The 26762-nt window shown below is 45.7% G+C and overlaps 2 protein-coding genes and 1 non-coding gene across 4 annotated transcripts in view; 2 read left to right on the top strand and 1 right to left on the bottom strand.

Annotated features, from left to right (window-relative positions):
• Nucleotides 1–1381: 1381 nt before the first annotated feature.
• LOC110593289 (cytochrome c oxidase subunit 6C) lies at nucleotides 1382–1609 on the top strand. Its single transcript, XM_021704549.1, is given in 1 exon segment — nucleotides 1382–1609. A coding segment is annotated over 1 exon segment (228 nt).
• A 6618-nt stretch (nucleotides 1610–8227) lies between these two features.
• ACACA (acetyl-CoA carboxylase alpha) overlaps nucleotides 8228–26762 on the bottom strand; it is a 239733-nt gene continuing 221198 nt past the window's right edge. For both annotated transcript variants that reach the window (XM_044921884.1, XM_044921885.1), the window contains 4 exons: nucleotides 20555–20709; nucleotides 19701–19871; nucleotides 12376–12512; nucleotides 8228–10672 (listed from right to left, as the gene is read on the bottom strand). In XM_044921884.1, coding sequence (XP_044777819.1) covers nucleotides 10549–10672; nucleotides 12376–12512; nucleotides 19701–19871; nucleotides 20555–20709 — 587 coding nt within the window. In that variant the 3' untranslated portion in view covers nucleotides 8228–10548. The remainder of the gene's footprint in view (nucleotides 10673–12375; nucleotides 12513–19700; nucleotides 19872–20554; nucleotides 20710–26762) is intronic.
• LOC123326771 lies at nucleotides 22409–22539 on the top strand. The gene has a single exon (XR_006541313.1). It is a non-coding gene; the product is annotated as a small nucleolar RNA SNORA63 (small nucleolar RNA).

Here is a 26762-nt window from a genome sequence, read left to right as displayed (position 1 = left end):
ATTATTGTGCTTAACAGATCACCAGAGCTTTTTATTTATTTATTTTTATTTTTTTTAAAGATTTTATTTATTTATTTAATTGACAGAGAGAGACAGTGTGAGAGGGAACACAAGCAGGGTGAGTGGGAGAGGGAGAAGCAGGCTTCCCGCGGAGCAGGGAGCCTGATGCGGGGCTCGATCCCAGGACCTGGAATCGTGACCTGAGCCAAAGGCAGACGCTTAACGACTGAGCCACCCAGGCGCCCTCACCAGAGCTTTTTAATCAGAACTGAAACTCTATACTCATTAAGCAAGCACTCCCTACTTCCCCTCTCCCAGCCCCTGGTGACCACCATTCTACATTCTTTTCCATGAATTTGACTTCTTTAGACATGTCATATAAATGAAATCATATAGTATTTGTCTTTTTCTGACTTGTTTATTTCACTAAGCATAATGTCCTCAAGGTTCATCCATGTTGTAGCATATATCAGGATCCATGTAACAGTTTTTCTGAATACTCCATTGTATGTATATACCACATTTTGTTTATCCATTCATCAGTCAATGGACATTTGGGTTGCTTCCATATCTTGACTATTGTGAATAATGCTGCTATGAATATAGATGTACAATATCTCTTCAAGACCCTGCTTTTAATTCTTTTGAATATATACCTAGACTTGGGATTGTTGGATCATATGGTAATTCTATTTTTAATTTTTTTGAGGGATTACCACATTGTTTTCCATAGTGGTTGCACCATTTATAATCTCACCAACCATGCACAAGGATTCTAATTTCTCCACATCCTCATCAATACTGTTTTCTGCTTGGTTTTTGTTTTTTTGATAGAAGTTATCCTAATGGTTGTGAGGTGATATCTCGTGGTTCACTCTGCATTTCTCTAATCATTAGTGATGTTGAGCATCTTTTCATATGCTTGTTGGCCCTTTGTCTATAATCTTCAGAGAAGTATCTATTCAAGTCATATACCCATTTTAAAATCAAGTTATTTGGGTTTTTGTTGTTGAATTATAGAAGTTCTTTATATATTCTGCATATTAACCCTTCATTAGATCATTTTCTTGGTGGTTCTAGAGATTACATTATAGTCTATTTGAGAGCACTGAATCCTAACCACTAGACCATCAGGGATATTTGAGATTAATATAGATCACTTTTTCTTCCCCTTACTTTGTGTAGTTGTAATATTTATTACATTTATATATGCCACAAACCCCCAAATACAAAGATATAATTATTGCTTTATGCAATCTTTTAATTTTTTTATTCAACTATGTTTTTCTTTTTTTTAATTGAAGTATAGTTAGGCTGCCCATTTCTGTATCAGTTAGGAAGGATGCTGGGTTTGAGGTTGGTGTTGAGGACAACAACTACCATGACTTCCAGTGCTTTGATGAAACCTCAGATGTGAGGCCCTCTGGCCAAGTGATTGTGATTTCATACTGTTGGAGTGTTTGCTGTATCCCTGGGGGTTGCAGCTTTCTATAAGTTTGCTGTGGCTAAACCAAGAAAGAAGGCATATGCAGATTTCTACAGAAATTATGATTCCATGAAAGATTTTGAGGAGATGAAGAAGGCTGGTATCTTTCAGAGTGCCAAGTGATTTTGGAATGTAAAGAATTTCTTTGGGTTGAGTTCCATTGAAGTTTGTCACTGACCTGTGTTCCTGAACTATGAAACATGAATATTGTGTTATGGAATAGTTTCTCTTGATAAATAAACAACTACCAAATTAAAAAAAAAATTGTAGTTAACATACAATATGTTTTATGCAATCTTATCCATATATTTACCTTTTTAAATGCCTGTTTATTTCTTTGTGCAGATTCAAATTACTGTCTGGAATCATTTCTTTATAGCTTGAATGATTACCTTTAATATTTCTTGTAAGGTAGGTCTTCTAGCAATAAATTCTTGAGGTCTTTTTCCTGGGAATGTCTTTATTTCATCTTTGTTTTTTCGTTTTGTTTTGTTTTTTAAGATTTTATTTTTGGGGAGCTTGGGTGGCTCAGTCAGTTAAGCATCTGACTCTTGATCTCACCTCAGGTCTTGATCTCAGGATTGTAAGTTCAAGCCCCATGTTGGGCTCCACATCCAGCATGAAGCCTACTTAGAAAAAAAAAAATGTTATTTTTTAAAGTAATCTCTACACCCAGTGTGAGGCTTGAACTCACAACCCTGAGATCAAGAGTCACATGCTCTACTGACTGGGCCAGCTAGGCAACACTCATATTTGTTTTAAGGATAGTTTTGCTGTATATAGGATTCTTGTTTGACAGGTTTTGGGTTTTTGTTTTTTTTTCCTTGTAACACTTTGAATATATCAGCCCACGGCGTTCTGGTTTCCATTGCTGTTATTTGTCATTTGGCTTTTGTTTTGTTGTTCCTCTATATGTGATGAGTTCTCCTAGCTCCTTTCAAGATTTTCTCTTTGTATTTCAACAGGTTGGCTATAATGTATCTAGGTATAGCTCTCTTTGTATTTATCCTCCTTGGGATTTATTGAGCTTCTTAGATCTACAGATTGTTGTCCATCATATTTGGGGAGTTTTTAGCCATTATATCTTCAAATATTTTTTTCTGCCCCTTTTCCTCTCTTCTGTTTCTGGCATTCTCAACACACATAAATTGGCATACCTGATGTTGCACGGGTCTCTGAGGCTCTGTTCTTCACATTGGATTTCTATTGCTCTATCTTCAAGTTTACAGATTATTTCTTCTGCCTTCTTGAATCTACTATTTAGTCCCACTAGTTAATTTTTCATCTGTTATTGTACTTTTCAACTCCAGATTTTTAAAAATTGTGGTAAATATAACATAACATAAACTTTACCATTTTTACAGTTTTTAAGTGTAGAGTTCAGTGGCATTAAGTATATTCACATTGTTATGCAGCCATCCCCACTATCCATCTCCAGAACTTTTTCATTATCCCTAACTGAAACCCTGTACCCCTAAAATGGTAACTCCCCATTTTCTCCTCCCTTCAGCATCTGGTAAGCACTTTTCTACTTTGTCTCTGTGAATTTGACAATTCTAGATACCTCATATAAGTGGAATCATACAATATTTCCTGTTTTGTGTTTGGAGTAATGTGTCCTTTAGCATAAATGTCTTCAAGGCTTATCACTATTATAGCATATATCAGAATTTTATTCAAAATTTACTTTAAAAATTTCTATAATAGCTGAAGTCTTTATCTGTTAAGTTTAACATCTGGACCTACACAGAAACAGTTTCTATTGTCTATTTTTTTTTTTCTTCTGAGCTGAGGATGGGTTATGCTTTCCTGTTTCTTTGAATGTCTCATAATTTTTTGTACGTTTTTTATAATATAGCAACTATGGATTCTGACTTTCTCCCCAAAGGTTTTTGTTTTTTTTTTTAAATAACTTGACTAGACTAAATCTGTGGATTCTGTTTCCCCTATGGTATGCAGAAGCTAAAGTCTCTGCTCAGTTTTTCTTTTCAAAAATTCTTGTTTTGGTGCACCTGGATGGCTCAGTTGGTTAAGCGTCTGCCTTCAGCTCAGGTCATAATCCCAGGGTCCTAGGATCCAGCCCTGCAGCTGGCTCTCTGCTCAGCGGGGAGCCCGCTTCTCAGACTTTAGCTTCATCCATGATCCCAGATTAGAATTCTTCTAGATATAGAAGAGATCTTAGGGATTTTTTCATTCAGTCTCTCCTTATGCACTCTAGGGAAACCAAGACTCCAGAAGGCCCTTGAGCTGCTCAAGACCCCACTGTAAGCACACCCAGACTTAGAGCTCAGCCTTTTCTGTCTTAGTCCATTGGGCTGCTATAGCAAAATACCACAAACTGGATAGCTTATAAACAACAGAAATTTATTTTATTTTATTTTAAAGGTTTTATTTATTTTTTTGAGAGAGAAAGCAGGCGGGGGGAGGGGGGAAGCAGAGGGAATGAGACAAGCAGACTCCCCACTGAGCACAGAGCCCAGTGCGGGGCTTCATCCCACGACCCTGAGATCATGACCTGAGCTGAAATCAAGAGTCAGTCACTCAATTGACTGAGCCACCCAGGCACCCCAACAGAAATTTATTTCTAACAGTTCTGGAGGCTGGAAGTCCAAAATTAGGGTGCCACATGGTTGGATGAGGGCTCTCTTCTAGGTCACAGACTTCTTGTTATATCCTCCCATGGCCGAAGGGAGAAGGGATCTCTCTGGATCCTCTTTTATAAGGCACTGAGCCTATTCAGGAGGACTCTGTTCTCATGACTTAAGTACCTCCCAAAGGCCCCAGCTACTAATACCATCACCTATGGGAGTTGGGATTTCAACATAAATTGGGGGGGTGGGGATAAATATTCAGACCATAGCATTCTGTCTCTAGCTCTCAACATTCACGTCCTTATTACATGTAAAATAGCCTTTCCATCCCAACAACCCCAAAAGCCTTAACTCATTCCAGCATCAACTTAAAAGTCTAAAAGTCGAAGTCTCCTCTAAATAGCATCCAAGTCAGATATGTGCGAGACTCAAGGTATGATTCATCCTGAGGTAAATTCCCTTCCAGCTATGAACCTGTGAAATCAAACAAATTATGTACTTCCAAAATACAATGGTAGGAAGGCACAGGGTAGACATTACCACTCCAAAAGAAATAGAGAGAGGGACACCTGGGTGGCTCAGTTGGTTAAGTATCTGCGTTGGGCTCAGGTCATGATCCCAGGGTCCTGGGATCGAGTCCTGCATCGGACTCCCTGCTCAGTGGGGAGCCTATTTCTCCCACTGTCTGCTGCCCCCCTGCTTGTGCTCTCTCTCTCTGACAAATAAATAAACAAAATCTTAAAAAAAAAATAGAGAAGGAAGGGGTGACAAGTCCCAACCCAGTTCAAAACCCAACAAGGCAAATATTAAATCTTAAGGCTGAGAACCATCTTTAACTTGATGCTCTGCCACCACCTTCCAGGTACACTGAGTAGAGGTCTTGTCTTTCAGACACACTGGACCCCCTGGGGTATACCTGCCCCATGGCTTTGCTGGACACAGTCCACACAGCAGCTCTCCTGGGCTAGAATAAAATGTCAGCAGCACTACTGTGGAGTCTTCAGGAGGGGCCCCACTCCCACGGCTCTGCTGGGCAAGAGTCTGGTGCCCACAGATTTGGGTGGGGCTCAATATCTGGCCTATTAAAACCTAGGCAATGTGGTCCCTTCCCCACCCCAAACCTGCCTTTTGAAACTGAGGCAGCTCTGATGATCTTTGAATTGCCTTTGGGATCCTTCTTCTTCTTCTTCTTTTTTTTTTTTTTTAAGTAGACTATATGCCTGGTGTGGGGCTTATTATGTTGAGGTCCGTTTCCCTCTATATCCAGCTGCTCCCACATTTTTAGGTTTGTTACAGCAGCACCCTTGTGGTCCAATTTTTTTTTGTTTTAGTCCATTTGGACTGCCACAACAAAATGGAAGTCTGAGATTAGAATGCCAGCATGGTCAGGTGAGGGCTCTCTCCTGGGGCCCCTGACTTCATGTTGTATCCTCACATGATGAAAAAGGGAAGGGATTGGTCTGGATCCTCTTTAAGGCACTAATCCTATTCATGAAGGATTCATCCTTATGACTTAAGCACCACCCAAAAGCCCCACCTTCTAATTTATCACTGGCAGGGGCTAGGATTTCAACACATCAATTTTGGGCGACAGAGCATAGCAGTCCTCATTGACATTTTTGCATTGTATCCATGGAACTAGTGTCTGGAGACAGTCCCTAGATTTCTGCTCAGGTAAGGCGGATGGTTCTCTGAAAGCTTTATGAGACTCCAGAGTGATGACAGATCCCATATCTTGTGAGCACGAGGAAGGGGTAGAGCATAGAGAACCCTAACATATATTGAGAATTTGCTACTAATGTCCATCGCTTGATTTGTGTTAACTAACTTAAGGTAATTTTTCAAAAAGCCCCTTTGAGTTCTTCTTTATTATCCGTATTTCACAGATTAAGGAGGCAGGAACTTTCCAAAGAACAGGAATGAAGGACCAGATATTTGAACCCAGTTCAGGCTTATTCCAAAGTCTATGCTCGTTTAAATGGCTCTGAAAATACCCACCTGTGTTTGCATGGACAAGAGTGTTCTGTTAGCTTTTTCCCAAGTTAGGGTCTGGATGTCCTTAGTCCTTTCTGTCTCTCCTCACCCCCAATCCTTCTTGCTCACTCCGACCAGTTGTAGATAAGAATGTTTGGGATTAGGCCCATCATTCAGCCATCTCTGAGCTCCAGTCTATTTCCTCCTTAAGGTGCCCAATGGGCAGAGCCCACTGGCTGGTTCCAGGTCCTCTCAGAGCTGAGACACAATTATCCTCTCCCGACCCATCCCCCTTGCCCCCTGCAACCTCAGGGAATCTTGTTTTTGAAGATTTTGCCTACTCAAACACTGCATTTATGAAGATGTCCTGTTCCCATTATTTATTATCATGAACTGGAACTTCTGGCCAGCACTACTTGGGTTGGCAAAACTATCATCAGAAAGACAGTGGTATGGTGAGCCTTAGCTGCCTGCCTGAGGCACACACAGGATTTCTGGAGTATTGAAAATAGCTGACAGTTGCTTATTATCTCTAGGCCTCCTGGGGTGGCCTGGGCTGACTATCCTAGGTGACCCCAACTCACTGACACACACATGGAGCTGGGCTTGAAGCTGGATTTCTCGGCACACGTCCCGGTGGTCTTTTCCCTCAGGCTGCTTTCTAAACTTTTGTACCCAGTCTTCCCATGCCCCCAAACCACCAAAGGTTTCCCACTCTCTCCAGGATGTATCTTCTTCCTGGGCCTAGCACTTAAAAGGATCCATGATCCGTTACCTGCTTGCTTTTTTCCAGATATCATCGTCCATCCCACCCCACAGCACTTTTTGTGTTCTCTCCAAAGTTCCTAGTGTCCCTTGAGAACTTTGCAAATGTCAATGCTCTGACTTGAGACACCTTGCCTTCCTTTCCTATCTGGAAATTGCTCTTTGCCAGGAGGCTTCGGCCCTTAATTGTCTGCACCATTCACGTGGCCCTTACCACTTTCTGCCTCACTGTATGGATCAGGTGGGCTCAGCTTTTGGCCTTGCAGTTCTCAGCCAAGGAGCCAGCATTTGAGTTCACCTCCCAGCCCAGTTCCTCTCTAGGCTTCTTGCCAAGACTTGCACATTGGAAGGAGCACAGAAGGGGTCCTCCCTGTGATGGTAATTAGGCACTTGTATTCATCACCGAGTCCTTGTTTTTCAGTTGGGGAAATGTCGGTGGGCCTGGGATTAGATCTCGGAATCCCTGCTGTTCTAGCTCTTCTTATTATCCCGGTAATACTAGTGAAGGTTTTAAATTTTCTTTTATTAAAAAGACCAATGAAAGAAATATCACTCCCCAACAGAAGAAAGCACTGTACGTGTAAGGAAAGTTCCCGGAGGCAGGAGCAGAATCTTTTCCCATTCGTCTTGCTGACCTTCCCCAGCACCACCACCAGGTGTGGGCTGAGAGCAGGGACAGCTTTAAGTTCACATTTTGGGGTCTGCTTCTCATCTGCCTGCTTAGGGAGGAGGGAAGAAGGTCCAAGGCCTCTATGCCAAACAGGACTCCCTGCCCATGGAGTGCGGCAGCTGGTGGCAAAGAGTAGTAATTTTCCCTCACATCTCCCTTCTTATTACTCTTTCTAAGAACATCTACCTTAAGGTGATTCAAGTGGATATATATTTACAATATATTGTACAGACATATAAAATAAATATATATAAAAACATTTAAAACAAAACATTTTATTTTAGGGAAAAAAACCACTCTCTGCTTTGCTAAACATCCCAGAGACAGGCACACAGCATACCAAGCTTAATTATCAGCAAAGGCCGGTGCTTCCCTTCCCTATTGTCTTGTGGCTTCTACCTTTCTTTGCAAATGTTTAGGGATTGGTGTTTGCTCTTTGCTTCAACCACATGGATTTACAGAGAGAAACTGAGGCGGAGGGTTGAAGGCACACAAGCATGAGATTCCTGCCCCTAGTGCCTTTTTGTGCCCAAACAAAATCCATTAAGCAGCTAAATTAAGAGAATCCATAACCTTTCCATAAAGCTGGCCTGAGGTGAGCTCTGAAAATGGTTCACTATTCACTTGACCCAGAAAATCTCACAAAATCATGCAAACCAAGAGGTTCCTTTTAAGAACACCCCTGAAACTGCCCAGGCCATCAAGGGTATGTGTTATCTGAAAAACCCCCAAGTCTCTGAATGATGTCACTTTGCAGAAGCAATGCATGCATGCTGTTCTGTCCCTGTAACGGACAGAGGCTCACCCTACCTCTGCTGAAAGCCCCCTGCTCAGTGGAACACGAATGAGGTAGCTGGGCACAGGTTGAAATGACAAACAGTGACTCTTCTACAAATGTGGAGGTTTATTTCAACAAATACATTTGATGCTCCTTGCTCATCAGGGTATGTGTCCATCGAATTCTCAATGAGACAAGTGAAGGCTGCTTTGTGAACGAAGTGAATATGGCAATCTCTGCTCAAGCAAGTCTTGGTCAATACATCATTTATACTCCTCCTAGCTCAGTAACCTTGCGTATGTAATGGGCTGGGGGGATATCAGATTGCTCATGTTCTATGGCTCTTCCTGGCTTCTCTGTATGAAAAATCCCTGTCCGGGGGAAGACCTGCAGTGAGGCGCTTTGGGGGTGCGGGGGGGTAGGCCGAACAGACTTCTCGAGAGGAACCGTATTCACTTAGTGTGTCATAATCTGGCGAAGGGGGAGAGGTGAAACAAGTGTGACCCGCCCTGCCTCTGAAGATATACCAGGGCGAGCAGAGGGGTTTGTACCACCTACAGGTATGTGGACTTTTACTAATTACGGAAAAGAATCACCTGGTCCAAGACGAATCCAATTTTTACTTAAGCCGATACCAGTGGTAGTGGATGCTTCTTTCTGGACTGAACATTGTTCCCCACCTCTTCCTGCCCTCTTTGATGGTGCCGAACGCCCACACCTTGCACCAGGGCAGCATGGCCGAGGCTCCGAGCTTCAGCGGGCGGTCAGCGATGCATCCAGCTACATGGTGCCCGTCTGCACACACGGTTCCCAAAGAAGGGAGGCGGGGCTCATTCTTGTGTGCGTACTCTAGCGTTAAGGCTCAAAACTGTAGCTTGTACAAAAGTATTCATACCACTGCACTAAAATGTCTTAGTGATTTATTTCCTCCTTGGTCATCAGGGACAAATGCAATTAGCTGCACCGTAATAACTAGATGCTATACCAGCCCTGATCACCTGCCACTCTTGCTTTAGGAACACCAATGGGGGAATCCGTAAACTCTTTCCTTCTTGAATAAACGGGTTGTTGAAAATAAACTATCTCCACCACTGGTGAGGAGGCCCCTGCTGCCGGCCAGGGAGGGACCAGTGAGCCTGGAAGACAGAGCACCACGATGGAGTTGTAGATAAGGTCATGTGGATTCTCTGTTCCCTGGAAGCCTGCTCACACCGGGGAAGGCCAGTTCCCGGTGCTGACAGCAGAGACTTCACCAGGGATCCTTTCAACAGTTGTGGGGAGACCAGCTGTACCTGCTGCTTGTGGACACTCCAGGAAGAGACGAGACCCAGAGGGAGTAGGAGAGTTGCCCTGGAAATAGAGCTGAGAGACTCCGTAGGCACTAGTAACCTTTTATAACTATCAAAGCTCCAGGCTTAATAGTAAGTCCTAAAAGAGAGAGACTATCCGGCCCCCCTCCCTGTGGCATGAGTAACTACTTGCCATCAGCGCCGGAAAGGGCCATTCCCCCAGGCTCCTTTTTGGCCCCTGCTCAGGCTACTGCACTGCTTATGTGGCTCCCAGCAGGTGCACCAGCTGGGTGAGCAGGGACACACAAGGTAGTAGTGGGTCAACCATCCTTCCATTTGTTCTAAGAGAATCAAACCCACAGTTGAGGCCCCTAAATCACCAGCATTGACTTGGTCTGCTTCTTGGATCATGGTTTTGCCCTCATCTTTGAGTTCCCACGGAGCTTGCAGATTTCACACTCCATGAAGAAACAGGTCCCTTGGTGTATTAAATTGGGAACTCTCTTGTACCTAGTGCGTACCAGGTTGAAGGTGGAGGTAAAAAAAAAACAACGGACTTGAGGCTTCCTCCTCGCCCGAGCCCTCCTCTGCTGCCTGTGGCTGCAGGCTCATGGGGCCAGGGGTGAGGGAGGGCTGCTGACTGCCTGGAAACACCTCCCATTTCCCTGCACTGGGACCAAGGAGCTGTCAGGCCAGCAGCAGCCCTGCTTTTGTGTAGTGAGACCTCATGGTACAGGCTTGTACCCTTCATTGCCTTCTCAGGTCCTGGCAGGGACAGAGGGCTGTAGTCACAGACAAGGTAATAAATACTGAATGGGATGGGTGTGACCGCTGGGGGCTCTGTGACCCTATATCCCAGTATGTCATGCATAACCTGAAAATGTTCAAGGGGAAGCAAAATGCCACTTGGATTCCAGGGCTGGGTCTCCGGTGCCTTCGGCGGTAAGAGGCAGCTTTTCTCCAGAGGCAGGGCGGGGACGGGCAGGAAGCTCTTCCTACGTTGAAGGGGAGTCCATCGTGGAGAGGATCCGCACAACCTCTGCTCGCTGTGTGGGTGAGATGTGCTGAGTCATGTGGACGATGGAGTCCATGGCAACCTCGGGATTGGCCTGTACCAAGCTGAAGAGGAAGATGGGGGGCGGTGAAGAAGAGAGAGGCAGCAGCGTCTAGATGAGGGAAGCTTAAGAGCCGTCTGATAACATGCTGACAGAACCCACTGCACACACTTCGGCCACCACCTCACCTCATCTGTTCTCCTACATGAAAAAAGTCCCCAGCAGCAAGGCAAGTACAAGATGGACCTGACACGTTTTGCTATGTCAGAAAGTAAGGAATTACTTAAAAAACAAAACACCCCAACAAAAGCAATGGGGGGCATGTCACAAAGAAAGTGGAACCCACACAAAGATGCTTCCACTGGCTAAATCTGGGACATTTTGGGCATTCAAGTGAGTGTAATAATGAACTGCAAATTATTAAAAAAATAGAAATTCATGATCGATGTAGACTAATGAATACATACATGACTAGAGGAAGAGAGACGACTTTTTGCTTACAGGAGAACTGGAATGGGTACGGTGGAGGACAGAGAGTTGGGAAGTTATCCTTTTGCAACCTCGCCATAAAGACTGGATCAGACAAGAGCCTTCCATGGATGCTAGATCTAGGTGGAAATCCTGCTGAAGACCAGGATATCTGCATGGCCTTCAAGTGTCTCCTCACAGACTGATTGATTGCTTATAAGGTGCAATGGGGGATATCAGTAATTATGTAGTGGAGAAACTGAGTAGCATCTTGACCAGGTGATTCTAACATCAGGAGGGGCAGATGACATGTCTCCAGAGGTGGTGCCCTGTGAAGGCCCCTTCATGTATGTAATATTCATGTATATGGAGAACGTATAACCTGAATCTAATCATGAGAAAACATCAGACAAAATCAAAACGAGCAATGTTTTACAAATGGTGGATTAGATATAAGCTTCTATCAATGTTGGGGCGCCTGGGTGGCTCAGTCGGTTAAGTGTCTGACTCTTGACTTTGGCTCAGGTCATGAGATTGAGCCCCGCATTAGGCTCTGTGCTGAGCATGATCCTGCTTGGGATTCTCTCTCTCCTTCTCCCTCTGCCTCTCCTCTGCTCTCTCTCTCAAGAAAGAAACAAAACTTCTATCCATGTTAAATGTACTAAAATTGATCCTACTGTGGTTATATAAGAGAATATCCATATTAGCAAATACACACTTTAATATTTAGGGTAAAGGGCCGTGATGGGCCATGATCTGTGTAACTTATCCTTAGTAGGTATATGGGAACATGTATCTGTGGGAAAGTAAGCACACTCACAAGTGATAAAGCAAATGGGGTAAACTGTAAATAATGGGTCCATCTGAGTACAAATTTGTCTTCTGCACTGACATTTACAAATGTCCCCAGCCATCCCCACCACTCATCCGATGGAGAATACTGAAAACTCTTGGCTGCAGGAGGGGAGGAGGTAGTTTCCCACGATGCTGCCATGGAGTCAGCTTTTCTCACAGAATCATTCATCCAGTCAGAAGATCTGCACTTTGAGCTAATAGTTGGGCACAATGAACTAAGCCTTCATCTAGCGGAGATTACTAAGTGCCTTGGGACCAGGTGCTGAGAAAGAATTGTGTTTCAGGGTTCTATTTTTATCGGAGGGTCAACTACAGTGGTCCAAACAGAAAAAAAACCCCACAAAGATTGTAAGGCACCACCTCATGATTTGTTCTTAAATCTTTGCTCCTTCCAAGGAAGCGAGCCCAATTTCTCCTACAGAAATCCCCCACTGTGGGTCTCACCTGCGGATCTGCTTGAGAACATAGTCTCTGCTGATATATTTGATGTTTTCCTCGATTACTGAGCGAACGCCATCTTCCTCGGTCAGCTGTTTCTCCAGCCACTCCACCAGATCCTTGTTATTGTCCCAAACGTAGGCCTGCAGACAGACAACTCTTGGTCAAACACCAGGGGCCAGGCCAGGCTGGACACCCTGATTGTTCATGATCTGTAAAGTTCACTCCAACAGCTTACTCACTGTAAAATAGTTTATTCACGATTCTCCACTACTGTTGGCACTGTAGTGGAAAGAAGCCTCAGGACAGGAGCTGTCCTCATTCTCTTTCCTTGTTTTGGGACAAGATGCCTCTTGGGCCCCTGGAGGCCTCAGTGCTCACACTGACTCAAGTCCTATCATTCTAGGGCTCTACCTATTCCACAAAGGCTGAGAGAATGTAATCAGCTGCTGGACTTGAGAGAAACAGTTAAAAGCCCAAATTGTTTAGTCAAGTGCTGATTGAGGGGCACCTGCCTGGCTCAGACAGTAGAGCGTGTGACTCTTGATTTCGTGGTTGTGAGTTCAAGACCCACATGGGTGTAGAGTTTACTTAAAAAATGAAAGTCCATGTCTGTTTAAAAAAAAAAAAATTAAGGGGTGCCCGGGTGGCTCAGTTGGTTGAGCATCCAACTCTTGATTTCTGCTCAGGTCATGATCTCAGGGTCTTGAGATCAAGCCTGGCGTCCAGCTCCATGCTCAGCGCAGAGCCTGCCTGAGATTCTCTCTCCCTCCCCCACCACCCCTGTTTACGTGTGCACTCTAAATAAATAAAATCTTAAAGAGATTAAAATGAAATGTGTCTTTTAATGAGGAAGTGAGCCACAATTCTTAAGCTGGCAGATGAGTTGCCCGCTTGTGGGAGGCTCTTTCAACGAGGCATGGAGGGGGAGTCTTGCTGCTAGGGGAGAGCCACTAGGTCAGAAACCTACCCCCCATTTTACTTTTTATGAGAATATTCCACAGGGGCAAGGTGTCTGTAACCCTGAAAGTCTCAACAAACCACCTTGTGCCTCCCTTTTTTCGAGATCATTTAGCTGAGTATTTCCTAGGTAGTTGACTACATAATAATTCAGGAGTGTGTTAGAAACCTAATAGCCTTCTCCTTGCTCTCTTCTCCTCTCATTTTCTTTACAAATCATTTAGGAATCGTTTTGTTAATGGTTTCCGGAAAACCAAGTACCACCATTAGGGCTCATTCATATTTATGTCATTTTGTTTGGGTAATTAAACACAAAGCTCGTCATTTAAAGGTGCGCTATCCTTCTCTGTTATCACTAACGAAGTCAAAGTCAGAATGACAATGAATTTGGCGCTATAATTTAATAGGTGGGTGCATCAGGGACTCTCGGAGGCTTTGAGGCTTGAGATGGGGCTCAGGAAACCTGTACACAAGCAAGGCGCCCCAGAGCACGGCGGTCACTCCAGGACCCGCGAGGCACAGAGGGAGTGTCTTCTTCCCACCCTTCAAGGGCAGCACGCAGTTAGAAACTGAGCGCGGTGTGGTGTGGTTTTCTAACTTTCTATTTCATGCCTTCAAAAAGAATGGTTTCTCGCAGACTCTCACTTCCTCATCTCTAACTTCGCTGGTGAGTTAGCTGGGACTGCTTATTTATTATGTCATGTGACTGACTTCCACATTTCTAAAAATTCTTATGGAGTCCTTCACAGTTGAAGGATTAAGGAGCCCAGGATTAAGGGTCAGCAGCGCACCCTTCCTAGTTCTTTTATGCAGTTCTCTTTCTGGCCCCCAACGTGCCCACTCTGTTTGGAATAGCGGCTACAAAGATCAACTCTCCTCATCAGGGTGGGATGGCCAAGCCGGTGTCAGCCCGAGCCTTGGTCAGGACTCTGCTGCCATCTCTGGGGCAAGGGGCAGGGAAGCGTCTTGTTCTGAAGGAAAGGAGGTGCTACGTCAATCTCTCCTGACAAAGTGGGTGGGTGGTGCTGTTTTCCCCACGATGCAGTGGTCTCTCTGGCATCCCAGCCCTGTGCACCCCACACATAGGGACTGGATACCGGGACTCTTACCCGCTGCCACCGAACTTGGACATGTCCATCTCTATCATTGGTAATTTATAGACTTCTCCATGGCTTGAGGACTTATGCACATGCCCTTACTTATGCAGATTTTGGGGGTTGGAAAAAACAAAACAGTGAATGCTTCTTGGGTTTCAGAATGGGAAAAAAAAACAGCAACTAGATTTACCCAAGAATCCCAAAGCCTTTAGTTTAGGAGAATATTTAATACTCTTATTAATCATTTTTAATCCGTTTGCTTTTAATTAAGAAACAGCATGATGCTTTCCTATCAACATATGCCAGGGAGCAGATTAATTGTGGCTTAAGATAACTCTCCTTGATTGGTGTAATGTATTAGCTAACGAGATGCCTGCTTCTAACGATGCTTAGACACTATGCTGGAAAGCCAGCTACCCTCTAGAGAAAACTCTTCTGCCTTCCCCTCCCGTAGCCACAGAATATGCTAGGTGTTTAAACACTTAAAAAGTTCCGAGACAGGATTAAGGCAACACATTCCAAGTTTTGGAGTTGAGGCTCTCAAAAACGGCCCCATGTATGAAAGACTTGCTGTTCGCTCAAATAGAACTGGATGACAACCACCAAGCCAAACCTCAGTAAAGTTTCCATCACAGCAGAATACACCAAGGCGAAGGGGTCGCAAATCCTAGTCAATAGCATTTGTAGCAAGAATAAACAAACATAAGCACCCAGAGTGCCACAGGGTTTTCTTAACGGGCCTGGGAGGGTTTAAGGTACTGCTGTGACCTGAGATCACCGGGAAAGAGCAAGGCTCCCTTCCACAGAGTTAGGGGGCTACGGTTCCTTGTCTGCCCCTCCTAGAACAAAGATGTAAGACTCATCATTCTAGCCATCCAGAAGGACAGGCCAACCCTATTCCCAGAAAGAAAGCCCTTATCATTTCCCTCCTTAAAATTATGAAAACGTGGCTGATTATTCCCAGTGTTCCAGTGTGGATTTTAAAAGCAAGTGTGAAATGCTGGACTGTTAATCTCATGACAGGCCTGGGCTTGTAAGTCACCTGTCTCACACTCATCCCAATCAGAACATTTTAATACTAATAAAGTATTGATAATTAAACATCACAACGCTAGGCCTTACAATAAATGTTCAGCGGATGCTTTATCTTTCTCTGCATCAGTGGATAAGTATCTCAGGCACTACAGTCTCACTAATTGTATGTAGTAATTAGTCTATCGCACAAAATCTAAATGACCTGTTTAGAAAGTTTCCTTTCTAAGTATTGGATAGCTGTTAAGTCCTCCTTATTCAATGTACAGGAGGACCAGAGAATGACCAGGGCACTGTCTGATGGATGTGAGTCCTAATTACCATGCCCTGTAAATAACTCATCTTGGGAGCTATCTGGAGACACCTCCGGCAATGTGATTTTTTTCTGAGGCTTTGGAGTAAAATAGCAAACAGCCATGTGGGCTGGGGTGGCCTGTGGACCCCGTCTCCTCAGAGCTACTCCAGTCTCAGCCCCATCCAGGGCCAAAAACATGTTTTCTAGGTTCTGCCTTCCCTCCTCCTTCCCTGGCCTGAAATCAAGTTTGGTGCATGAGATTCGTCCAGGGGTAGCTTGAGGCTGGGCTTCGGGGACAGGGGAAATCATATAACCCTATCACTGGTGCTTTCTCCTCTGTCATCCTCACAGGGGCCTCCACTGACTGACCATCTCGTTTGGAAATCCAGAGTACAGTGAATGGGTGGTAAATGATCTGAATCATAAGAACGAATTTTGGCACCCTAGATTACGGGTAAGTTAGAGCAAACCACATCAAAGCACACGCACTGATAATAGACTGTGCTCACGACTCCTGCCATGATCACGAAGTCACACGTCTGTAGCTCTTAGTTTACCCTTTGACGTGTGCTGAGCTGAGAGAAGAGGAGCAAACAGGCATCTTGAGTGTCTACTGAGTGCCAGGCACTGTGCTTCATATCTTCTTTATCATGTCATTTAAAACTCACCGAACCCTGTGAAAGAAACATCTTCTCTATTTTACACAGGAAGGGACGGAGGCTTAAATAAATACCATGTCCAAGCCGGCAGGGCTGGAATGCACCACATTTGTGAGATTCCGAAGACCACGTTCTGCTCATGGCCCCACACAGTTCCCATCTCAGTTTCTACTACTGGGGCTTGGGGGGAAAAAGCAGTCTTTGAAATTCCACATACCTCAGACTGTGGATCTAAGAATCGAGACAGAGAACCTACCTGCACAACAGACATGCACTGTATTCCTATGACCCAATGTAAACTGAAATTCTTGGTACTGTTTTCAGGGAGCTGCAGTGATGCTTTGCTTCTCTCTGTAGTGAAGCCCTGAACCATAAACCTTACTATTTCCTATAGCAGGACTGTTCCAGTGGGTTCCCACAGAGTCCCGTGACTCCCGGGAACAGATTCCTCTATGGGAAACAAAAGAATTGCCCTGCTAAGTCACATAACATCACAGTGTCTTCAAATTTTCTGTCCCTCAATCTCTTTCTTCAGGATGGAGATTAAAAAAAAAAAAAAAAAATTCTCTGGGACAAAAGAACACACAGCACGGCTCAGAGATGCCGATCACTAAATGCCATTCCCTGCCAGTAACCACAGAGGATCAGAGGGTCACTTCCTGATGCAAAGCCAAGGTCTAGACTTGGCTGGTGTTTGCACTTGAGACTCAGTGCACAATATCTATCACTGTTTGAAGAACCAGTGGGGGGCGGAGGGGTGACATTTTTAAGGTTTCAAGCCATTCCCCAATACAGAGCCGATTCTATGCCAGCCCTTCAGAGGCAGCACAGACCGCTTCTGACCTGTGCAACACTTCCTTCTCTCAAGGGCGCTAGAGATTTTATCAGCCACCCCACACTCAACTAGTCCTGCTGAGCCTGCAGAATATGGAAGGAGGTTTCAAAGCCACATCCTAGCATCCCTGCCCTTCCTTTCTCTCCTCAGCTGTCCTCCTGGACTAAAGAGCTCAAGAGAATGTGGTCTTTTGTAGACGGAGGGTGGGAAGGAACAGCCTAAATGCCTGGGTACAGTTGGCTCCAGTGCCTCAGGCAGCCTCCTCCTGCCCTCTGGGGCTGGGGTTGTCTCCTGCACTTGATTTCCAGCTGGGTCTGTGTATAGACAGCCCACTGTTCCCTCCAGCTCTACGAGACAGCAAGAACCTGCTTCTCCAGACGCACCGTCCCCTGGCTACAGGATGCTAAGGATCAACTGAAGGGCCTATCCACTCGCTTCATGCTCGGAGGGAAGCTATTCCTTCTCCTCATCCTTGTGCTTACTGAGGCCATGCACGTCCATTACTGACTAATGTGGTAGGAAGGCGGTGCGGGCTGCTCCTGGCCACACACACACACTCCATTTACCTAGCCGGCCACTCTTAACTGGAGAACAACCTCTTATTTTACACTTGCGTGACTTTCAATGCCAACTTCCACTAGAAGCTGCCAGTAGCCACTGACAAAATTGTCTCACTCAATTATGATGCCACAGACTGACCTTAACCTGAACCAGATGTCGCATAAGGCTGCGCTCGCCCGCTGCACATCTGAAATATTTATCTAAAGAAGCTTTTCAGTCGTAAAGAACTGGGTAGGCTTAACACAGAGGTGAATCTTAGAAGCACCCAGATTCACTGGCTTTAACAATGACGGCAAATCCTGGGAGTTCCTTCCTGAGAACAGTAGACAGAGACGTCAAGAAACACTTTGCAGGAAGAGGCTCAAGGGCTTGCCCTCCTTCAGCATGCTAACCCAGGAGGCACCAAATGTTCTGATCAAAACAACTATAAGGAAAAGACATTTTCAGCATATACTATCGATATTCTGATAAAATGGATATATGACATATATGATCTACTTTTAACCCATATAATAACTACCAATAAAGGTCAATTTCCTTTTCTTAATAAAAGTAAATAGAGGGCGCCTGGGTGGCTCAGTTGGTTAAGCGACTGCCTTCGGCTCAGGTCATGATCCTGGAGTCCCGGGATCGAGTCCCGCATCGGGCTCCCTGCTCGGCAGGGAGTCTGCTTCTCCCTCTGACCCTCTTCCCTCTCATGCTCTCTGTCTCTCATTCTCTCTGTCTCAAATAAATAAATAAAATCTTAAAAAAAAAAAAATGAAAAAAAAAGTAAATAGAGAAATAAAAGTTCCAACTCTTTCTTCCCATCCTCTTATGGACTGTCTTGTGCAGCCCACAATTCCAGGGGCAAACGCTGGTGTCTCGTCAACCTGGGCTCAGACCCAGCCCAGCCCAGCCCTGGGGCCAGAGCACCAGGGACACCATCTCAGTGGGGGCACTGGTCCAAGCCCTGTGTCCTCTCCATGAGATCATCCCAAGAAGATGCCGGATTCATGGTTCCCTGCAGGCAGGGGGGAAATTTCCTTCCAGCTCAGATTTGAAACCAGAAGCTCTTCAGTTGAAGCCCCAGCACCTCCTGCCTACATAACCGTCACCTCTGATTAGGCTTCTTGCTCCTGACCCTTGAAGTTCCACCCCCTATCCAGCCTCCTGAGCGGTCTTCTGCAACACAAATCAGAACACGTCACTCTGCTGCTTTAAATACCTCAGTGGCTCCCCACAGACCGCAGTCCAAACCCTCAGCACACCTTCCATGGCCCAGCACAATCCCAATCTCTTGGGATCTCTTGCCATCTTGAAATATCTGCAGTGCTTTGGATGCATGATACTCTTGCTATCAGGCCTTGAAACATGTCATTCCTTCTTCCTGGAACATTCCTCCTACCTTCCCCCTACTCCTCACCCCCATCCCAACCTTTTCTACTGGTTCATTCCTACTTTGTTTTCAGGTCTGCTGAGACACCACTTCTGGAAGTCCTAACTCTCCTCCTCCTTCCTGCAGAGTGGCTCAGGTGCCCTTCTCTGTGCTCCATGATGTCCTGGGTGTGCTATGTTTGATATCAGCCACACTGTTGTACATGACCTCTTGGCCAATCCATCTCTCCCTCGAGATGGTGGGCTCGGTGTGGATAGGAAGAACATCTGCCTCTGTCACTTTCGGGGCCTAATGCAGTGTCTGGTACATAGTAAGTCTTCAAAAAGGTTTGCTGAAGGACAGAATGAGCAGCAAAAAATGTCCTAGGACCTCTATCATGACATGTCTCTGTATGGGGAGGAGACAAGGCTGAGGCCTGTGGGCTTCCCTTCCACTTCTGCTTTGAGAGGCCTGGGGATTCTCAGGTGGGGATAAGGAGCAGAGCACGAAGGCTCCTCTGAGGGCATCCACCTACCTTCACGGTCCCTTCCACTTCTACAAACCAGCGCCGTAACATGGCCTGGATCTGGCCGTCAGTCAGCTCTGGGTTGGCATTGTGGATTTTCTTTTTGACCAGGTCCTCCAGCAGGAGACGCCGCAGCCTCCAGTAGAAGAAAGTGCGGGCTGTCCTCCAGTCCAGGATGTCCTACGTACACACAGGAACACACTCAGCCACCGCAGCCCCAAGCCCTGCGCAGTGCCCAGTCCAGAGGGAGCTCCACTGGCACAAAAACCCATCCTCTCTAGCAGGCCCCTCAGAGACTTAACAGCTGGCCGGCGCTCAAGCACCTGCCGCCGTCTCCCCAGGTGGGAGCTACAGCCCCCGGCCCAGGGCACTGCACCCGGCCATGGCCCCGTCAATGCGAGCCCCACCCGAGGCTGGGATGTTCTGGCGGGGCGGCTGTGAATCTCTAGGTAATGAGACAGTGCGGAACTGGTTTGGAGCAGAATGGCTCAAACAACTTGCACGCAGGTCAGATGTGAACTGGCTGCTGCTGGAACCCTGACACTGAATCCACAGCCTGAGGACCACCCACGCAGCTCTCCCCAGAGGAGGCATGTGAGACTCAGTTTCCCACCAGTAAAATGGAGCTTGCCTTGTGAGGGGTCCATGGCCATGTAAACCAGAAATCGTTTTGGGCTGACAACGGATACACAAAAAAAGGAAAAGTCTCTCCAAAAAAATTGAAAATGGTTTGATCTGCACAAGCTGTCTCAATCCAACCCTAACAGCTTCCTGCTGGTGAGCCTATGTGCACGAGACATACGCTCGCTTGCCTGCTCGCAGGGCTCTGACAAGTCAGGGGAAGTGGCAACTGCTGTACTTACGTTAATAACACCCTTCTCCTGCATCCGGCCTGGTGTGTCGTGCAAGTCAGCAAACTGCACGGCTACCTGATGGTAAATGGGAATTAGGAACTCCTCCCGCTCCTTCAACTTGTTCTCCAGCTCCTTCCGCTCAGCTGGGCTTAGCTCTGGGGTGCCTGCAATTAAGTAAACCTGCCCGTCACACTCTGCGACGACCAGGAATCTCTCTGCACAGAAGCAGCCATAGTCATGGGAAGCTCAAAAACATCCCCCCACCTGACCCGCGCGCCTGTGGCCTGGCTCTCCATTGTCTTCACCACCTCTTTGCTGAGTAACAGAACTCTGTGAGATGCCAGACTGGTCCTTATCTTACCATGGGGAGCCCACATGTCCTCCTTTCCCTGTGGAGGTCACAACTGTAGAAGCAGCTATGGGAGTCCCCTTCCCCAAGTCCTTCTCTGAGCAGGTGCACACAACCGCCTGGGGCACCGTGTCTCTCACTGAGTCACAGCCCGGCACCTCCTTCCCCAGGCAAGACACCAGGCCCGGGCCTGACTACTGTGCATGTGGGGCAGGGTGGGGAGCAGTCGCTACGCCTCCAGGCCCAGACCAGCAGCCCCTTCTCCCAAGTCCACACAAGTCACCCGCTCGAGGACTCCTAAAGTTGCAAGCTGCTGTTACTCCACAGCTTCTAATCTCAGGTCTGAAAACTCTTAACCTGAAACCAGTAGAATGTACTCTAATTAGAGCCAGATCTGGGTGTCTTCTGCCAGCTCAACAGGTTAGATTAGCCAGCTTCCTAGTCTACAGCTGGGCTGCTACTGCCAGAGCCAACCCCTGACCAGAGAGAGAAAGACATTCTAGTTCTTGGGCTAAAAGTGAAGGAAGAAGGGAAAAGAGAAAGGCAGCCTACAAATCCCATTTGGATCACTAAGCTTCTAAGCACCCAGTACCCTCATTCAACAGGTTCCTGTAAGAAATCTGGAATTCCTTGTAACAGGGAGGAGCCCCCTCCCCAGACACCACCCCCCCGACCCCTGCCTTCAGTCAGTAGTGTCCCAGTAGAGGTGCTGCTATGTTATGCTTTCCTTCCTAATTACTCTCAGAAGGGACTTGTAATCAATACTGAAAATTTACCTGCCTGCCTAGTAAAGAGGAGTAAGTCTAGCTGAAGGAGCAATAGGTGACAGCCCCTGGTGCTGGGGACAACCTGAAGTGCTTTGTCACCAAAGCTGACAAATAAATACATGACCACAGGTGATGGGTTGCAGAAGAGAAAGGTCTATTTCAGGCATGTCTGTCTGGAAACAGGCCTTGCTTTTTATGCCACTATGAATCATATGCCATAAACAGCCTTGGGCTGCTGAGTGAGCCGTAAGTATTATAGATAAACACATGTTAATAGAACAGGGATGTAGCCACAGGACCCAGTTTCATTTTTATGAGGTTTTTCAGATGCCCACCTCCACCTCCTTTTTTTTAAGCCCATCACTACTTGAAAACCACAAGGAAGAGAGCTGCCGGCTATCTCCTCTTGGGCTCTCACACAGAGGGCAATCGGTGACCTATCACATTGGGGCCCTAACACTCAGCAGCCTTCTTTCCATGCCAAGCAGAGCAGGGCTATGGGATGAGATGAAGGCCCATCCAATACCGGGGCGGCTCTGCCTAAAGAATCGATGGGAAGAGAGCCAACTGATTTCTTCTGAGGTGAGATTATCTCAGCTGTAACACCCTAGACAGGGAAGCAAACATTTTTCCTTCTCTAGTAAGAGGAACCCAGACTCCTTGGAGAAACAGTGGATGATTCCAGGGCTGGGGCAAGAAAAACAGAAGATGAGCCTGGAACATACGGTCATAAAAAGCAAGACCACGATGCAGGATCTAGTTACAATGTAGCTGTAAAGTGTTGCCTTGTCTTTGCCCCCTGCTCAAAATAAAGCTGTTACCTTTCTAGCCCTGTCCGCCATGGTGCTTAGCAGCCAGGGATGCATGGTCTCAGACATGTTTACCAAGTAAAACACTGACCTGAGGGGCACCTGGGTGGCTCAGTCATTAAGCGTCTGCCTTCGGCTCAGGTCATGATCCCAGGGTCCTGGGATCGAGCCCTACATCGGGCTCCCTGCTCAGCGGGGAGTCTACTTCTCCCTCTCCCACTCCCCCTGCTTGTATTCCCTCTCTCGCTGTGTCTCTGTCAAATAAATAAATAAAATCTTTAAAAAAAAAAAAAAGCAAGACCACACTCCAGTGATTGGGATGTGTTAAAAGGACATAGGAGCCGGGTTGAACGTGTTCCCACTGGCCAAATCTGGGACAGTCTGAGTATCAAATTTATCAAAAATAGGATGATATTAATTACCAGAATATTTATGGAATGAAATAACCTGTGAGTCCATCCTAATATAAATAATTAAATAGGGGAAGAGGGAAGGGAAAGTTCTCCCTTCCAGCAGAATAATAATTAATATATGTAGAAGGAATGATGGAATTAGAAAACCACCATTTTACCACTGTCACAGCAACTGATTCTGCCAAGAATTATCAACGGATACTAAAACTAGTGGGTGAGAGTTTGATGAGGAACAGAATATTTACATTGTCTCAAAGTATCCCCTCACAAATTACTATTAGCCAACAAAACCTTAAACAAGTAATCACAATTACCATCAAGAATAGGAAAAACTGACATATGCCTCCTGATATGATGTCCTGATCATAAATAACACTTCTGCAATATTCCTGCCAAAAATGCGTTATCTGAATTTAACCATGGGGAAATATAAACCAAACACAGATTGAGAAACATGCTACAAAAAAGGGGCCTGTGGTGCCTGGCTGGCTTGGTCAGTGAGCATGTGACTAGTGATCTCAGGGTCGTGAGTTCAAGCCCCATGTTGGGTGTGGAGATTACCACAACCAACTGGGTGGCTCAGTTTGTTAAGCATCTGCCTTCAGCTCAAGTCATGATCCCAGGGTTCTGGGATCGAGGACCACATCGGGCTCCCTGCTCAGCAGAGAGTCTGCTTCTCCCTCTCCCTGCCGCTCCCCCTGCTTGTGTTCTGTCTCTCACTGTCAAATAAATAAATAAGATCTTAAAAAAAGAAAATCTTACCCCCCCCAAAAAAATGTGGTCTGTATTTAAAAAAAAAAAAAAGTCAAGATGATGACAGGCTAAATAGCTGAAAACAGGCTGCAGTGTGTGGTCTAGGGTTAGATCTCAGATCTAAACCACAAAAAAAGAAAAAAGTCTATAAAGGACATTATTGGGACAACTGGTAAAATCTTGATATGAATCATGAATGAGAGAGTAGTATTGTATCAATGTTATAGTTCCTGATGTAGATAAGTGTCTTGGGTTACATAAGAGAAAGTCTGTGTCCTTAGAAACACACACTAAACATCTATGGATAAAGGAGCATGATGTCTACAAATGACTATCAGATGGTTCGCAGAAACAGTGTGTGTGTGGAGAGTGCATAAGTGAGCACATGTACATGAGCACGTGCAAACGATAAAACAAATGGGACAAGATGTTACCAACAGGTAAATCTAAGAAAAAGGCATCAGAAGTCCTTTGTACTCTTCTAGTAACTTGTTTGGTGAAATTATATCAAATGGAAAATTAAAAAATAAGCCAAGCTAAAAAAACGTTTTTCCTGGCTCCCTGATGCCTAAAATCAGAAGTCAAAGTTAGTATTTGTGGGGTACGGGGCACTATTCTAAGTGCTTTGTATCTACTAACTCGCTTAATCCTTACAACCACCTTAAAGCTGGTATTCTTACTATCCTCATCTTACAGGTGAGCAGACTGAGGCACTGAGAATTTATGTCACTCACCAAGGTTACAAAACTAGCAAGGGGCAGAGCCAGGTCTCAGATACAACAGCGTGGCCCCCAGAGATTTGGGACACTATGTTATCTTGTCTCTTCTTGCTTACTTGGGCCAGAAGACAAGGAAGTGCTTCAGTAGCAGAATCTCGTTCATTTCAGAAAAGGCTAAATGATGATGGCAGGCTCCTGGCTGATACAGCTGAAGTTCCGTCTTAGTCCCATTCCATAACTGAGACCAAGACAACATCTCCAATAATTCCTGCTCTGTAGATCAGACACGGTTTCCAAGGCATGCCTAAGATTTTTTTTTTAAACTTTGTCCTAATATTTTAAAAGATTTTATTTATTTATCTGAGAGAAGAGACAGCATGGGTAGGGGCAGAGGCGGAGGGACAAAAAGACTGCCTGCTGAGTGGGGCTCAATCCCAGGACCCTGAGATCATGACCTGAGCCTAAGGCAGATGCTTAACAACTGAGCCACCCAGGCGCCCCTGTCCTAATATTTTTGTAAACACTGATCATCATATTTACCACATTACATCTGTTTATGAGATTATCTCCTGAATCAGCCATGTTTGTTGTATCGTTTCTTTATATCCCACGTCCCTAAGACAGAGTGTGGCCCATAGCATTACTCACTAAATATTCCTCCTTCAACTTACTTTACATTCCACTCACCCACCTTCATGTTGATATGAACACAGTGTCATTTGTTTGCACTGTTTCAGAACACCCAAAGTGAAGTTTTAATACCAGCCCAGACCTGGTTCCTTGATTGCCAGGGTGAGACAGAAATGTTTCTTTCACTCTGTGAGTCAGGAGCCATCTCCCCATCATACAAGAAAGCAGTGGCTTTAGACTCGTTCATTACAGTGATCCAAGAACTTGTCCTCTTGATGCTGTTGGGGAGTGTTTAAAAGTTCATGTAAATGGCTTCTGTGACACAGGACCTGGAAGGCACTGGGCCTTTCTCTCTACATCACTTGCCCCCCTATCCTCCTTGTTTTCCACTCTTCAGTCTAAGGCTGCCCATGACTTAGAAATTATGCACACTTCCCACTAAGGGCAGAGTGCTTAGTATCCTCTGTGAGTCACCTGACTGTATGTTTTACTCCTTAATCAAACGGTAAGTCTGAGCTTGGGAGAGCACGTTGTTTGCTCTTGTGTTGTAGAAATAGGCTAGTCCAGAGCCACATTCAGGCGCAGTGATGTTCAGGCCGGAGACTGGTTGTACAGTGGGACTTTAGTCTTACAACACTTGTGTACTGGTTGGCAAGCAGTCACAGCCCTGAGCACCCTGAGCATCCACTCCCCCACCACTCATGCTCCAACCCCAGAGTCCCTGAAACCTGCTGGGCAGGCCTAAGATTTAAGGGTAGCTCCTCATGTTAGTGTGAGATCATGAACTAATACAACAGCAGGTAAAATCACAGCCCTGCCAGGGACAAGGGATGGCAGGAGCAAGGATATGGATGAATAGGAAGTTCCAGACCTTTAGAACATCCTCCCTCTGGGCAAATAACCAACACTGTGCTTGCATATGTGTATATCTGTATGTGTACATATATGTGTACACCTGTACCATATAGAACACGTACCATTTACTGAGCACTTACTATGTGCCAGGAACCACATTCAATGCTTCAGGATCACATAGCTCGTAAGTCACCATGCACAATTCAGACCTAGGTCGGGTCAGCTGTTAACACCGCTGCCAAGCTGTAGACCTCAATGTCACTGAGCGCTTTCCAAGTTGCTTCACGTACATTGTCTCTAATCCTTATAACAACCCAACCTTACAGACGGGGCATCTATTTTACAAATGAGAAAAACCATGGCTCTGAAATGTAAAGTTACTTGCCCAATGGCATCCAACTCTTAAGTAGCAGTCAGGATTTACACTTGGGTCTGGCTATCTCCAAAGCTTGTGTTCTTCCACATGCAATGGCACCAACAGCGGCCAAGCAGGAATCCTGGCAGTGGTCACAGAAGGGCAGATCAATTGGAGAGTTTAGTTCACTGTGTTAGGAAAGGAGTTAAGAGCACAGCTCAGCACTGGGTGCAGAGAGAGGACTTCTGGGCTCAGGAGTACAGCATCCTGGAAACAAGGTGCTGGCTTTACCAAGTTGGAGGGACAGAGAAGGCTGGCTCCTGGACTAACAAAGGTCTCGTCTACCCAGTCAAGCTATTCCAGAGCTTTAAAAGAGTAACAGAATAAACACCTGCAATGCTCTGGCCCTCCTGAGACTAGGAAGATCACAGAAATTCCCCCGAAGGTTGCCTTGTTTGATTCCTTCCTTAATGCCTCTGATCACAGTTCAAGACCTATCTCAGAAAAGCATCAAAGCAAGGAACAGACAGAAGTAGAGGATGTGTGTATTTTAAAATGCACAAGAGA

Source organism: Neomonachus schauinslandi, chromosome 15 (assembly GCF_002201575.2).
Source record: "Neomonachus schauinslandi chromosome 15, ASM220157v2, whole genome shotgun sequence".
NCBI lineage: Eukaryota > Metazoa > Chordata > Mammalia > Carnivora > Phocidae > Neomonachus > Neomonachus schauinslandi.
The sequence above is the reverse complement of the archived record's forward strand: the minus strand, read 5'-3'. Positions and strand labels throughout refer to the sequence as shown.